This window comes from Silurus aristotelis (genome assembly GCF_946808225.1).
Source record: "Silurus aristotelis genome assembly, chromosome: 25".
Lineage (NCBI taxonomy): Eukaryota > Metazoa > Chordata > Actinopteri > Siluriformes > Siluridae > Silurus > Silurus aristotelis.
The window spans coordinates 15606482-15622152 of NC_139598.1; the positions used below are offsets into that span (position 1 = coordinate 15606482).

Here is a 15671-nt window from a genome sequence, read left to right on the forward strand (position 1 = left end):
TCCAAGTATACTTTTATACATACATCCCCTGAATTTGTGTTTTATATAGCTAACATAAGCAAAACATTTAATTAAAAAAAAAAAGAAAAAAAAAAAGGAATAATATGGGGGGGGGGGGGTCTTTTGATTAATCGATTATCAAATTAATTGTTAAATGCAGCCCTAGTTGATATTTAAAATCATAATTTCAGATGATAAATTCAGCCTTAAATACAGTATGGAAGCTTTAAATGAAAATTGTGTAGGAACCTTGTGCCTTGTGTGTCGCAGGTGGACCTGGACGTCACGCTGCCGGGAGAAGGGGGCAAAGACAGGCCTTTTAAAGTCACCATTAAGTTTGTTTCTCTGGTTAGCTGGCACTTGCTGCATGAGGTGTTGACCGGACGCAGCATGCCCGAGCCCCTGGAGCTGGACAAGCCCATCAGCACCAACCCAGTGCATGCGGTGGATGTAGTCCTCAGACACCTGCCCTCCATGAAGTAAGCGAACAAACGTTTTGTTTTCTTCTCGATGACTGAGTACCTCTCTCTCTCTCTGGTATACCGAGCTCTGCTCAGCAGGGTTTACCTGTTACACCTGCCCTTTTCTCATTTGCATGTAGGGTATGCAAAGCAGCAGGTCTATTAGCTACCGAGTATCTTATTAACTCCCATACACAATCGAGACGAGCTTGTTTGGTCGGTTGGTTGTACAAAGCCGCAGTCTACAACGATGCATGTTTTAAAATCTGCGTGGTTTTGAATTCAAAGGGAATGCTTGTCTTGTATTTATGAAACAAACTCACCTTGCCTGTGGCAGCAGCAATACATGTCCGGGCAGTACTACCAGTGGAATTTACACCTCAAGAATTCCTGCATTCCTCTGAGCTGTTTTGGACGGCGCTCAAAAAAGGCACCTTCAATAATTAGCATTGTGTCAGCACGGAGTATGTACTTCTGTCCATTTCAACTGGAGGTAATAAAATGCACAAAAAAAATTGTGATGTCTAGACATCTGGGTCAGAGCATCTCCAAAACTGCAGCTCTTGTGTGGTCTTTCGGGTCTGCAGTGGTCAGAATCTATCAAAAGTGTTGCAACAAAGGAACAGTGGTGAACCAGTGACCGAGGCTCATCGATGCACGTGGGAAGAGAAGGCTGGTCTGTGTGGTCCGATCCAACGGACGAGCTCCTGTAGCTCAAAAAGTTAATGCTGTAATGCTCAAGGGGTCACGACTGTTTTGGCAGCAAAAGGGCGATTAACACAATATTAGGCAGGTGGTCATAAATATATACTATCCATCTAAATATACATTTCCAACCAGACCAATAGTGGAAATCTTTTTCTGATCTTTCTCAAAATAGTTCAGTCCGTTGTTTTCCAGTTAGATGCCGTTTCTACCTTCAGAATGAAAAAGGACTAATTGCTGCTGATTTGCACCATCTTGCTATATGAAGCCCGGCTGCAGCCTTATCCAACTAGTAAAGAGTACAAAGAGCACCCCCCCCACCCCCAACTGCTCTCACCAAACACACCAAACGCTGTTTGCGAGTATTTGTACACCTGCAACATTCTCTTCGTTGAGAGTGATTAGAGTAGCCTTGAAGCTCTGCCCACGGCATCGAGCTCGGGAGCCTTTACGCATGTCCAGTTTAGCTATTTTTAACACATTTTAGTATGTAAGAACTTAAAAAAAAAAAAAAAAAAAAAAAAAAAGGCAACATTTTAAAAATTGCTATTTATTTCACAGTGTCCAGGTTTATACTTTATGGGTTATTGTGGACATGTTTTTTATTGGTCTAAAGGTCATCAACTGCAAAGTTTGAGTTAGATTTGAGTTACTGCAGCATCCATCATTGAGTCAAACCACTTTAGTTCTCTGTACCCACTTCCACTGTAGGAGACATGGCGCAGGGCTCAAAGACGGAATTGCGCCATTTTTAAGCTTCTCATAGTTCTCTGTAGCTCCAAAGAAAAAAAAAAAAAAAGAATGCAAATTTTTACAGGAACCATTAAATTACATCAGCAAAAGTATTGGGACACCTGACTTTTCCAGCCATATGCTGTTAACCCACAAATTGTTACCTCAAAATCGGATGCACACAATCGTATATGGTCTTTGGATGTGGTAGGATTTAACTTTCCCTCCAATTAAACGAGGAGACTCAAACCTGTTCCAGCATGATAATGCTTTATTGAATGCCTTTGGGATGAATTGGAATACTGACTACACCGCAGTCAGTCCAGTACCTGGACTTTATTAACAGACTTATGGCTGAAAGAGCACAAATCTCCAAAAGCACTCTAATCTAGTGAAAAAATCTTAAAAGAATAGTGTAGATTACTATAAGAGCAAATGTGTAGTAAATATGGAATGGGATGTTCAGAAAGCACATACAAATCTTATGGTCAGGTGTCCAAATAGTGGATCTTTTCATTTGGAGTTAAAGAGAAAAGAGTGTGTAGTTTTAAAGCTTACCAGATCCGCTTCTCTGACGAGGTGTGTGAGCATGAAGGCAGCATGTGCTCGAGGTATACGAAACGACACTGATCGCAACACACAGGTGAAAGGATACGAGCGAGCCAGCAAATACATTTGTGTACTTGTTGGCAGCTCGGCGCTTTTCTAAAGTTATAAATGGCACTTGTGTTTTGTCCGTGCCAATTCTCAGGAACACGGCAGCTTTCCAAGTCAGTGTCAATATTTATTGGCTCATTATGATCCATTTCTGGTGCGTATTGGATTGCAATCCTTGGCTCTTAGTGAGTTCTCTGGGAACTTCGAGTAAACACTAGCAACTTGTGAACCGATCGAGAAGACTGCCAGACCTGGTGTTAAACTTTCTTCGACGGATTTTTTTTTCACCCTGCATAATATATATCCGAGCCAAAATAACATGGATATTTTAGGAACGTCAATTTGTCCTGTTTTAAAGGACGTTAATATGCAGGAAAAAAAAGCGACCCTTTATGGCCAACACCTGAACATGGCACCGATGTGGAATTAAGATTCCCAAATACCAACATATCTATTAAGACATGGTTTGCCAAGGTCTGTGTGGAAGAACTAGCGGTGAATGAGACAAGCAGAAAGCAGACATACACTATAAAATATTACTCCAGTAAAAATGCTCTCTTTAAACTTTCACTTAAAAAGAAGTACAAAAGTATTTGCATTCAAATGTACTTGAGTATCAAAAGTACTATGATTTATAATGGCTATAATGTTCCTAATATAATTTTTGTCCCAAGACTCTTTGCTTAATCAACTCAGTTGCAGTTACTCAGCACACTGATCTATTAATAGAATGATATTATATCAGAGTCAAACACTGATTGATACCTATTTAAATTATCTTGAGGGCAAACTATTATTTTCATCTACTTAAAAAAAAAAATTGCTCAATTAAGGTCACTGGTGTTGTCAGGAGTTTCTTCCAGCATTTATTCCTCTCAAAATGTTCTGCTTGCTGTTGAACTGTATGTCAGCGTAAGTAGATACCACCAAGCGTCAATCAAAACAAGTTCAAACAGAGCGCGCACTACTCTGATTGGTGGTTTGCTGCGTGTTTGACCAGTTACATTTTTATCCGGTCATTCATAAAAAGGAACGACTGATTTCGCAAAATGTAGTGAAGTTAAAGTTAAATGTCTTCCCAAATGGAAACACTTACTTGAAAAACCTACATAAGTACAGTAACGAATTACTCTAGCTCTCTGAACACATTCAGGATTAATTTAAATTTAAAACTTCATTCCAGACCTATTTGACCAATGGACTTGGAGCTCTATATTAATGGTTTTGGATTGTTCACTGCCCTGGTGTCCAGTTACTTTTGGCTATCTAATGTAATGTAGCAGATAATCAAAATGCAAACTAGAAAATAGCATGTATTAAAAATATATTTATACTGTATATCCAGGAAGCTTCAGTATATCATAGCTGAATCATTTAACCAGTAAAGAAATAGTGTACATAAATAGCATCGTTGGCACACACTATATGTCAAAGCAAAGCATCTTCCACCACATACATATACTTATATATATCCCAACCTCCTGCCGTTTTTACAGCAAAGTCACAGCAATTTACTGCAAACGTAAAATGTAGGATCTGCTTACATTTCCAACAGGAGACTCCTGAGCTCAATTGCTTTTAATGGTCTAATGGGATGGTTAAAATATTTGCATCGAAAAAAGGGTGAAAGAGGGATAGGGCAAAGAGGAGTCTTGCAGTAAACATTTAGTGATCATCTTGTCTGTTTGGTTTTTATAACTTGCAATGAAGTCTCTCAATATCAGGGGAATGACTTCATAACTAAGCAGCGTAGGGTGTAATTTGCATGACCGAGGGGGGTAGGAGTGAATAGCAGAAGTACAGAAGAATAAATCCAAGTGAAACCAACGAATAGCAAAGAATGATTGCACACCGTACTGTACACACCTGTGCTCTTCATTCTGTTCATGACCTGCTCGATAATCACTTATTCAGATCGTGTTATTTATGTTCTCTGTCAAGGTTTAAGGCAGAGGCTATTTTAAACCGGGAGTGGATCCTCACTCTGTAGTGTCTGGGGACGGGGAATGCTCGGCACTCTGTTTGACCTCGGTTCATAAGTTGCTTGTGCTGTAATCGGAGCATCCAACAAGCAACCCTAGACAGGGGGAAAGCCGGGAAACGGAACGAAAAAAATCATATTGAGGTTATATTTTGTGCTATACGACAATTTTCTGCATATATTTACCTATTATAATTTAAAGGTTTAGGAATAGCTTTGAATAGAGGTAGATTTTACTGATACAGATAGCTAGGTTATATTGTACTTTCGGTCAACTGATTAATCTACTAATTTTTTTTTAAATGGATACTGGATAAAACAAAATTTAAAAACCGCAAACACTCCATTTAAAAAAAGTGCTGAACTTTATTACAAAAATACCTGTATTAAATCATGTGCTTAAATAAATAAATATGAATATATTAATTATGTTAATAAATGTTGGTTAAAATTAATGACAAGCATTTAAACTAAAATTAACACTCCAAATAAATACAAATAATTACATCCAAAATGAATAAAAAGCACTTAAAATAAACAGCACGTGGTGTCAGTGATTCGCCTCTAGAGGCCGCTTTTGTACTGTATTACGCAACCCGGAAAAACTATCTGTATGTATTTTGGCCGTTCCAGCAATCAACTATGCGTGCCGATTAATCCGCAAAACAATTAATCGGCCAACCTCTAATTTTGAAGACCTTTCTATTGCACGTTTAGTGTTTTATTGATAATCTGGCTAAAAAAATTGTCAATCTGGTAGAGGTGTTTAGCAAATGTTTAATGCTTGTTGCTCAATTCTTTTTGAAACTCTCCTGCAGATACACTCCAGTGGGCCGCTCGTTTTTCTCTGCTCCGGAGGGATACGACCATCCTCTGGGAGGAGGAAGAGAGGTCTGGTTCGGCTTCCATCAGTCCGTTCGTCCCGCTATGTGGAAGATGATGCTCAACATTGATGGTAAGGGTACTTTTCTTTCTGTAAACAGGCGTTGGAGAGCCAGAATTCAAATCTCTACCTTTTCAGACTTAACACCACATATAAAACTTCACCAGCATTGGTGTAAAAGTTAATCTGGCAGATTCACTCCTTTCACACCCACATCCCATTGCAGCAGCACTGCGAGGCCAAGAAAGTCTGAGGATTAATTTTGCGACAAAAAGATACGATTCCTGCCCACAATATGACTAGTAAACAATAGTAATTTAGTTCTAATGAAAGACGCACACAGTATGAACAAAAGTTTGTGGACACCTGACTGTAAGATTCCTTTATACTTTTTAAATGTCCTATTCCACATTTAGTCCTCAATTGCTGTTATAATTCCCTCATAACCATTACTCTGTCTATATATCGTCGTGCACGTATGAAAGGAGTTTCAGCCACGCTTTCACTCCTTGCTTAGTGTCTCTCTTTGTCTGAAGGGTCGCCCCCACAAACACCCCCCTGCCAGCCACCCCCACCACACACACAGCACTCTTTCACACTTCGAGACATTTTTCAGTTGACTAAGCCCACTCCTCCTGCTCCGCCCCCCTGCCATCACTGGGAAAAGCCCTCCTGTCTGAGAGCACCTCTCTCTTTACACTCTCTTTGTGTCGCTTATAATGGGGTGAATAGTTGCAGAAAAGGCGGGAAAGCGGGCGATTGTGGCTCGGCTTCGAGTTCACGCCACTCCTGGGTGCAAGTGCGTTACTAAGATTTATCGATTCCTTGCTGCTGTCATCTGATTGTTCACACTCCTCAGCAAGTGTGTAGGAAAACAACTAAAAGTACAAAGCAGCTGATTGTCCTCGTTCTCTCAAGAGGAAAAGCCAGTGAGGCTCGAATTTCTTTCTGTTACAGATGCATTTTTTTCCCTCCTGATTCTTTGGATATAATGAATATATTAAGGTTTTGAAGCTCTAATGGTTGGAATTTAAAAAGCATCCACCCCTCTGATACGTCTTTGACGAACTTATTCCAGAAACATTGCCTACATTTATAGTTGCAGCAAACGTCAGCATTACGTCTCACCAGTGTCCAAACCGGGCCCTTTGAAATAAACACTCCCTAAATTACACTTTATATTTATTATTTATCAATTTATAATTTGCTCTTTTTTTTTTTTTAAAGAAATGCAGTACTTATATGTTTTGCATTAATTATCATGGACGCCCATGCACATTGTTCGGAGTTTTAATAATGTGTCACGCATATGCCAGACCATGCATGCATTTGGCTTTAATCATCGCATTACACTTCTGAGTAGCAGTGGAACGATAGTGGATTTTGCCGATAGCTAGAATAGATCGTACTTGCCAATAACCGATGAATATATTAATATAATATAATATAATAATGTGTATATATATTATAATGCTCGCCGTGCAGCACGGAGTCTCATGCCTTCAGTGATTCGCCTCTAGAGGCCGCTCTTGTAATGACACCTGACCTGAAAATTCGGGATGTCTTTTCAAGCAATCAACTATTAATGCCAATTGATCAGCAAAACCGATTATTCGGTCGACCTCTACTATTGAGTAAAGGAAGAAAAAACTAGATTGGTGAATTTTTTGCTGTTTTGATTAATGAAAAAAAAAAAAAAAAAACCCAGCCTCAACAATATACGACTCTGAAATTATTGACAGCTGCGTATGTCTTTGATTATTAACTGACCCCCTCTAGAGTCCCCAGCTCACTTCTACCATCTTCCATTAATCATTTTTTCGTCTTAAGGTCTGTAAAGGAAATGGATAATGTTTTGAGTTCCTAAAAAAAATCTGTCAGCGTCTGTTTGACTTATTTAGACATTTTTACACCCCCTTGTTTTTGTGTTATTAAGGTTTGGATAAAACACAAAAAAAATCAAAAATCAAATGGTATGACCAGTCAAACATTAGTAACTACTCCTAATTGTGGATTGTGATTTCGAACAAAGTTAAAAGAATTATTGACTAGGCTTTCGACTCTTGGGATTCCTCCAGGCCATGTTTTAAAACGGTGCTTATCCGGTTCAGTTCAGAATCTAAGAAAGCAAACATGTGGACTGGTTTTGACCTCATATTGTGTAAAATTAGGTAAACCTTTTCTTCGATTGACCTAATGATTTCCTGTTTTTCCATTTATTTATTTATTTATTTTTAGTGTCCGCCACGGCCTTTTACAAAGCACAGCCAGTCATCCAGTTCATGTGCGAGGTCCTGGATATCCACAACATCGACGAGCAGCCTCGCCCCCTCACCGATTCTCACCGAGTCAAGTTCACCAAAGAAATCAAAGGCAAGTCTTTTACAGGGTGCATAAGGGTGCATTTTTGGGGGAGAGGGAGAGGAAAAAAAACTAAAAGGAAAGGATGAGTACTCTAGTCTGGCTTGTTCTTGCCCTAACCCCTCCCAAACCTATGCGTCATCTGTTTCTTGTAGCCGATCTCTTTTTGATACGGCTTTCACTCAGCGGTGTGACTCACAATCACACCGTCACATTAATATGTATAATCTGGTGCAATGAGCGAGAAATCTGGACCTTTAAAGCATGTGATGCTTGTAAAGTCTTCAGAAACCAGTGAATTATTTTCCAAACCGTTTCAATATTTACACGCCCACGTATTCGCTACAGTATAATAATACGACAATGTGTTTCTGATACCTTTCCTACATCGTGTGGGTGTGTTTAGGTCTTAAAGTGGAGGTGACACACTGCGGAACCATGCGGAGGAAGTACAGAGTGTGTAACGTGACCCGCCGACCTGCCAGCCATCAAACGTGAGTCAGCCTCATTGTGGTCCAGAGCAGGGGCCCGAGCTGGGACAGTGCAAGGCCTGAGGGAACCTGACATGACTTCTGTTCACATGAAAACTTAATACTGAGATTTTAACAGGGATTTACAGCTTTTTCAGACGTGTGCAATGTTTTTAAGTCTTCTGTTTCTCAGGAAAATATTTAGACAATATTTGAGCAAGTACTTAAAATTCTCTTTGATTTCTCACATGACCAATATCGCTCGAATGACATGACTAGATGTGATAGATCACTTCCCTTCGTTCTATCCTGCAGGTTCCCCTTGCAGTTAGAAAATGGCCAAACGGTGGAACGAACAGTCGCTCAGTATTTTAGAGAAAAGTACAACCTGCAGCTGAAGTACCCTCACCTGCCGTGTCTGCAGGTCGGCCAGGAGCAGAAACACACCTACCTGCCCCTGGAGGTGATCAGGTTTTCTTGAAATGCGCTCATTGATGCTTTTACATTAAATTATACATGAAACTAATAAATGGTCTGGTACCCTTTCTGTTGTTTAGGTGTGTAACATCGTAGCAGGGCAGCGATGCATCAAGAAACTGACTGATAATCAGACGTCTACTATGATCAAAGCCACGGCTCGCTCTGCACCCGATCGACAGGAGGAGATCAGCAGATTGGTGAGCACCCCCTGCTGTTTAGATGCAGCATGGTCTAGCAGGTCCACAATGGTGGAGTTACATTAGGTTTTTTTTGTAATAATGGTGATATCTTCAACTCTGGTATAAAAGCCTGTGTCTTGAGTCAAATTAATGGATTGAATGTAAAGCTATAACTTAAATTCAAGTTCACATTAAGGAATAATTGGCATAATTATGCATTATTGGGGGAAGTTGTAGGTCAGTGGTTAAGACTTTGGGTTACTGATCAAAAGTTGGGAGTTCAAGCCCCAGTATGGCCAGACTGCCGTTCTGGGGCCCTCAACCCTTGATACTTAATGCAACGCTCGGGGATGTAAAGAAATAACGTTTCGAAACGTTTCGATACCACATTGCAATGTAGCATGTTAAGCATATATAAAACAGGAGGAGGCTTTTTGAAGCCGGAGTGGTTATTTTTCTTAGGCAGCAGGTGTGATTTCATGAAGGTAGAATTCTGGGTCAGAAGAGGTTTAGATAATAGCAAAAGTTTGGTTTGGTATTTTGAAATGTTCATTAATAAGAGAAACACAAAGCTTCATTTTACCAGTTAATGTTAACGCCAGACTGACACTCGAGTAATAGTTTTCTTTGTGTTCATATTTATTTGCTGCTCAACGCCAAGTGGTTTGGTGCAAACCTGATTTGCATTTTCACCGACAAAACACACAAAAAAAAGCTCACTGAGCAGAGAGCGGCAAAATGACTAACCCGGTTAACCACGGCTTCCAGTAATTCAGCTCAGCCAGAGCGTCGTGTCAGCTACCACCGACAGATCTTATCTCCTCTTCCTGTTCTGAAGTGTGCCATTACTTTTGTTCTACTTAATTTGCATTGCGTTCAATTGAAGAAGAAAAAAAAGTCAATATAATCTTTGCAGTGTAATCAGTGTATAACATTGCAGGTACTCGCACCAGCTATGCAATTCGAAGCCACGTTAGTGAGTCTTTTTATATAAAAATTTATGTAAATGTATAAAATTTTATACTCTCATATTTTGAGTTGATTACCTTGTCATGTGACTTGTGCAATACTAGAACACTATGCTGTAATATTTAATTGTTTATTTTACTTCAAACACCGAACATATTGAGGGTCGATCAAATGCATTTTGTTAAAATGAAAAAGATGCTTTTTTTTTTTAAACATTTTTCTTAAACATGTCAGTCGATTCATTTAGTAGGTAACAGTGTGAAATGGGCCGTGAGCGTAATGAACCAGACATCGCCGGCGTACAAAATGTCCCCACTTTGTGGACGCGACTCTTAGAACATTTTGTTTGAAACCAAACATCAGAGGATTCTTCTATCAGGGGACAGAATGCTTTTCAGAAGAACGCTTTTTAAGTGTTTTGAGGTCCACGTTTGTTTTTGGGGTTTTTTGCAGCTTCTTTTCTTCTCTTTCTTCGCTTCTTTTTTTTTTTGCTTTATTTCTCTTCTGTTCAATTCATCATATCTTGTTCTCTTCATACTTATTCTTCCCTGTCTTTTTTTTTTTTTCTCCCCTTACAGGTACGCAGCGCCAACTACGAGGCCGACCCGTTCGTTCAGGAGTTCCAGTTCAAAGTTCGGGACGAGATGGCTCACGTGACAGGTCGGGTGTTGCCCGCGCCCATGCTGCAGTACGGGGGCAGGGTGAGCTCAGAGAACTTTCTGGTACCCTTCCTTTAAATCACGCTCATTTCTCTTTGTTCGTCTGCCTGTCTGGCCCTCCACTGGAGGAACTAACCCCGTTTCTAACCTCTGCTGGTGTGAACTACGTGTGTGTTGAACAATAACCATCTCACTGCGATAGGGTCAGACTAATTCCACTGACTGTTACCCAGCGGCCATTAGTCAGCAATTCACCATCATTTCTGTCATGAGTCAAGGATCAATTGTTTTTACTTTGATAGTGTAGGACGTTCAATGTCAAGACAATTTCTCATGTATATGAGGGCAGATGACGATCCACATTTGGAGTTAACCCGAAGCTAATTTCTATTTTTCGCAGCGATCACGTTTGCACGCCAAAGCACACTTTAAAGTAGCTTTGGATTTTAACATCCGATACTTGAGCTTCCTGACACTTCATGGCACTCCAACATATTAAACGAATAGTAAAATGGAGAGTTTTGAATGAATGTCTGAACACAATATAACTTATATTAATAAGTCGGATTCAAATTATCTTATTATTATATTATTAATTTGAGTGTTATATAATTGCTAATTATTTAAAAAACATTAAAAAAAAATCAAAATCGCAAGTAGTTACAAATGCATGGCGGTGATTTTTCATGTTTCTAGTTTCTTTTTGTTATTTATTTATTTATATATAAAATATATTTATATTTTTGTATTTAATCTAACGTTAAATGTGTTAAAGCATTTTTAATTCTCCTTTGGAACAGTATAAAGTAGTATTTCTCCATACGTGTGTGTGTGTGTGTGTGTGTGTGTGTGTGTGTGTGTGTGTGTGTGTGTGTGTGTGTGTGTGTGTGTGTGTGTGTGTGTGTGTGTGTGTGTGTGTGTGTGTGTGTGTGTGTGTGCTTTTTAACTAGCATGCAGCAGATCAAACCTGTGCTTTTCTTGCAGAATCGGACCGTGGCCACGCCCAGTCATGGCGTGTGGGACATGCGAGGAAAACAATTTCACACCGGTGTAGAGATCAAGATGTGGGCCATCGCGTGCTTCGCCACTCAGAGGCAGTGCCGAGAGGAGATCCTTAAGTACGTCCTCTGTCTCCGCTCTAATCGAAGACGTTTCCAGTGCTGTCAGTAACACGGCGTCATGTTCTGAACGATCGGTTCTGTTTCGTACTCACTTTTTCTTGTCTTTTAGGGGGTTTACAGATCAGCTGCGCAAGATCTCGAAGGATGCCGGGATGCCCATCCAGGGCCAGCCGTGTTTCTGTAAGTACGCACAAGGAGCCGACAGCGTGGAGCCCATGTTCAGGCACCTTAAAAACACCTACGCCGGCCTGCAGCTCATCATCGTCATCCTGCCCGGGAAAACACCTGTTTATGGTACACAAAATCACAAAACTTTTCTGATAGCAGTCTGTCCATTAATGGTTTACCGAAGTAGACAGTGTTTATGTATATTTAATATATTATACACCAATCAGGCATAACATTATGACCACCTGCCTAATATTGTGTTGGTCCCCCTTTTTGCTGCCAAAACAGTCCGGACCCCTTTTGAGCATTACAGCATGAACTTCTTCGCTGCAGGAGCTCGTCTTTTGGATCAGACCACATGGGCCAGCTTTCGCTCCCTACGTAGCCTCATTCACTTATGAACCTGTCGCCGGTTCACCACTGTTCCTTCCTTGGACCACTTTTAAGAACATCCCACAGTAGCTGCAGTTTTGGAGATGTTCTGACCCAGTCGTCTAAACATCACAATTTGTCTCACTCAAATCCTTACCCTTGCCCATTTTTCCTGCTTCTAACATCAACTTTGAGGACAAAATGTTTACTTGCTGCCTAATAAATATCTCACCCCCACTAACAGGTGCCACGATGAAGAGATAATCAGTGTTATTCACTTCAACGCTCATAATGTTATAATGTCATAATGTTATGCCTGATCGTTGTATATATTTTATATATATAATATAACATAATACTGTATATAATTTTTACATTATCTCTGTAATGTTAAAAATGATCCCTACAAAACTCCTGTAGATTTGAACCCGTTCAATAAAAAATGTTCAGCACAACACATAACAGGAACTAAAACAGTATTTTAAACTATGAACCAGGAACTGAAATCCTCCCTGATTGGTGGAAACGCACCTGAAGTCTGTAGTTTGGTTAAAAGTTTCCTATTAAAACAGCTTCAGGATTCTCTTGCTAGTGAAAGAGTGTGACCGACTGTCTTTTCCTTAAGCTTACATTTGACACTCTGTGATGTTCAGTACCTCCAGCTGGAGCCTTTCTTTTTTCTTTTGTTTCTTTTTTTTTGTTTTTTTGAAAGACTTCAAACTAAAATAATCTCTGGTTCCTTAGAGAGAAATGTGTGTTATAGATATTTTATCAAACAAATTAAAGTCCTCTGAAAGTGACACTCTGTGTGTGTGTGTGTGTGTGTGTCTGTCTAGCGGAGGTGAAGCGCGTAGGAGACACTCTTTTAGGAATGGCCACTCAGTGCGTGCAGGTGAAGAACGTGGTCAAGACGTCACCGCAGACGCTCTCCAACCTGTGTCTAAAGATCAACGTCAAACTCGGCGGCATCAACAACATCCTGGTACCACATCAACGGTGAGAACTGATTATAGAGAGAAAGAGAGAGACGTATGTGTGGGAGGGCAGAGGGAGAAGTGTACAGATGTGCAGAAAGAGACATGTAGAGAAAGCTAGACAGAGTGAGAGAAATGGAGTGAATAGAAGAGGCACATGCAAAAAAGGAGACAGTACTGAATGAGCTGTCTATAAGAGGATAAAAAGAGAATAAGAGACAGATCATGAAACAGAAAGGAAGAGACGCCAGTGTAAGTGTGTGGGTGGAGGTGAGCGAGTGTGAACTGTGTGTTCAGGTACGAACCGGTAGTGCGTGATTTATCGGCATGTCCATAGTGTTCCTGCGGGGGAAGAGGACAGGATTCATTGTTCACTTCGGTTTTTAGTTCTCACAAAAAATACCATGGCAAATGTGTGCGTTTGTTCTTCAGGCCGTCAGTGTTCCAGCAGCCCGTGATCTTCCTTGGTGCAGATGTCACACACCCTCCTGCCGGAGACGGGAAAAAGCCATCCATCGCTGCCGTGAGTGGTTCCGTCATCTTTTCACTGCGTGCTTCATCATCTTTTTTTTTCTATCTTTACTTTCCAGTAATTCCTGTGTCTTCATGTTTTTTATCTCTCCGTCTCCTTCTCCGTAGGTGGTAGGCAGTATGGACGCCCATCCCAGTCGGTACTGCGCCACTGTGCGGGTACAGAGGCCACGGCAGGAAGTAATCCAGGACTTGGCCTCCATGGTACGCGAGCTCCTTATCCAGTTCTACAAGTCCACCAGATACAAACCAACTCGAATCATCTTCTACAGGGACGGGGTGTCTGAGGGCCAGTTCAGGCAGGTCAGTGATCACTTTTTCAACAACTGCGTTTTCTTACATCCATGAGGCATCTTTTAACAGCATTCCCAATTAAACCAGCAATGTGGCACAACGCAAAACTGTCAAGCTTTGCCCAGTATGACAAGATAAAGAGAAAACTGTGTGACAAACGATTGCGTGTGTATGCATGGCTTCAGGTGCTGTATTATGAACTGCTGGCTATCAGGGAGGCCTGCATTAGCCTGGAGAAGGAGTATCAGCCGGGCATCACCTACATCGTGGTGCAGAAACGCCACCACACCCGCCTGTTCTGCGCCGACCGCAACGAGAGGGTGAGCTCGCACACAGACACTCGGATTATATTCCCGATAAAGGTCTCACCTATCATCATGGTTTCTGTCACATCACACATTATTTCGGGTTGCAACGACTTGATAAAAATAATTATTAATATAGACGTCAGATAAAAAGTGTGTTGACCTTCAGGCCTGTAGTCATTGATGCCAGGCTGTCATATTGAAAAGCTCCCGCTACAAGACACACATTATACATATTATTCATCAGATCATCTCCACACCAGGTGCACATGGATTAGTAGATGTTTGGAGGGGCATCATTTCACTCATCCCTACCGTCTCTCTATCAGCTGCATGCTTAATTACGCTCATTGATACGTTTGTTTACAGTCTGTAATTCTAAAAAAAAATGTTTAAGACACACCAAAGAGACTTGAGCAACGGCTTTATTTCGAGCGTATTAGAGCCACTAGAAAGGCTGAAACCTCTAAAAGAGAGCGAGTTCTTTCAAATTGCCAAATCGACCGGTTGATGAAGCTTAACACTGATAATACAAAAGAGAAGAGCTCTAATGGTGAGATTTAGGATATTTACATTCCCTGTTCACTCTTTTCAAAAGAAATCAAGCTGTAATTGGGGAAAAAATTAAATAAAAAGATGATAATAGTCCAGGTTTTTATTCGGTAACCTCTGTACATACAACTGCAACTGTTTATGTCTCGGATTCCATCTGGAAATGGATAATTAATGAGAGTAAAAAAAATGTTATGCCAATTATTTTTTTGTTTTTAATTCATGGCAATACGAATGTTGTTCGCAGGTTGGACGCAGCGGGAACATTCCTGCTGGTACGACTGTCGACACGGACATCACACACCCTTACGAGTTCGACTTTTACCTCTGCAGCCATGCTGGAATACAGGTACACACAAGTCCTTCAACTAGGCGTCCGTGCGGAGGGGATCACTTTAGAGGCTAAACGGAATCGCCTTTAAGCGCTCCCTTCTCACGCTTTGTTTTGAGCGAGTGAATCAGTATGTCGGTTGCTCGACTAATTATAACCATCTGTCACTGCTTAACTAGTTGCAAAAGTCTCTACCAGTTCAGAAAGGTCGTTAGTTCAAAACAAGCCTGAAAAATAAAGCTAAATACTTTCTGTAATTTTTTTTTGTGGTGTCCTGTAGATTATTTTCTTGCTTGCCGATCCAGACTTGAAATAAACCTTCACGTTTAACGTTGCTTGTTGTTAACAATCACCTGCTGCAGTGCATTGTGGGTGTGAAAAGGGTAATTTTTAGTACGCTCCCAACAATAGAGCTTTCTGAGCGTGTTATATACTCGCATTGTACTTTGACAGGTCACCTGAATTGAATAGGTTTATTCAAATTCT

The 15671-nt window shown here is 40.6% G+C and overlaps 1 protein-coding gene and 1 long non-coding RNA gene across 3 annotated transcripts in view; one reads left to right on the plus strand and one right to left on the minus strand.

Moving 5' to 3' along the window:
* ago3a (argonaute RISC catalytic component 3a) overlaps positions 1–15671 on the plus strand; it is a 38563-nt gene that overhangs the window by 14467 nt on the left and 8425 nt on the right. Inside the window, exons 4-17 of one of the 2 annotated variants that reach the window (XM_083529458.1) lie at positions 271–479; positions 5355–5491; positions 7658–7792; positions 8187–8274; positions 8566–8713; positions 8808–8927; positions 10457–10600; positions 11522–11655; positions 11768–11952; positions 13035–13194; positions 13605–13695; positions 13812–14006; positions 14183–14317; positions 15102–15203. In XM_083529458.1, coding sequence (XP_083385584.1) covers positions 271–479; positions 5355–5491; positions 7658–7792; positions 8187–8274; positions 8566–8713; positions 8808–8927; positions 10457–10600; positions 11522–11655; positions 11768–11952; positions 13035–13194; positions 13605–13695; positions 13812–14006; positions 14183–14317; positions 15102–15203 — 1983 coding nt within the window. The remainder of the gene's footprint in view (positions 1–270; positions 480–5354; positions 5492–7657; positions 7793–8186; positions 8275–8565; positions 8714–8807; positions 8928–10456; positions 10601–11521; positions 11656–11767; positions 11953–13034; positions 13195–13604; positions 13696–13811; positions 14007–14182; positions 14318–15101; positions 15204–15671) is intronic. The other variant, XM_083529459.1, reaches the window with a different exon arrangement.
* LOC310719598 lies at positions 388–1461 on the minus strand. The gene is made up of 3 exons (XR_014531526.1): positions 785–1461; positions 568–703; positions 388–465 (listed from the first exon to the last, which is right to left on the minus strand). It is a non-coding gene; the product is annotated as an uncharacterized lncRNA (long non-coding RNA).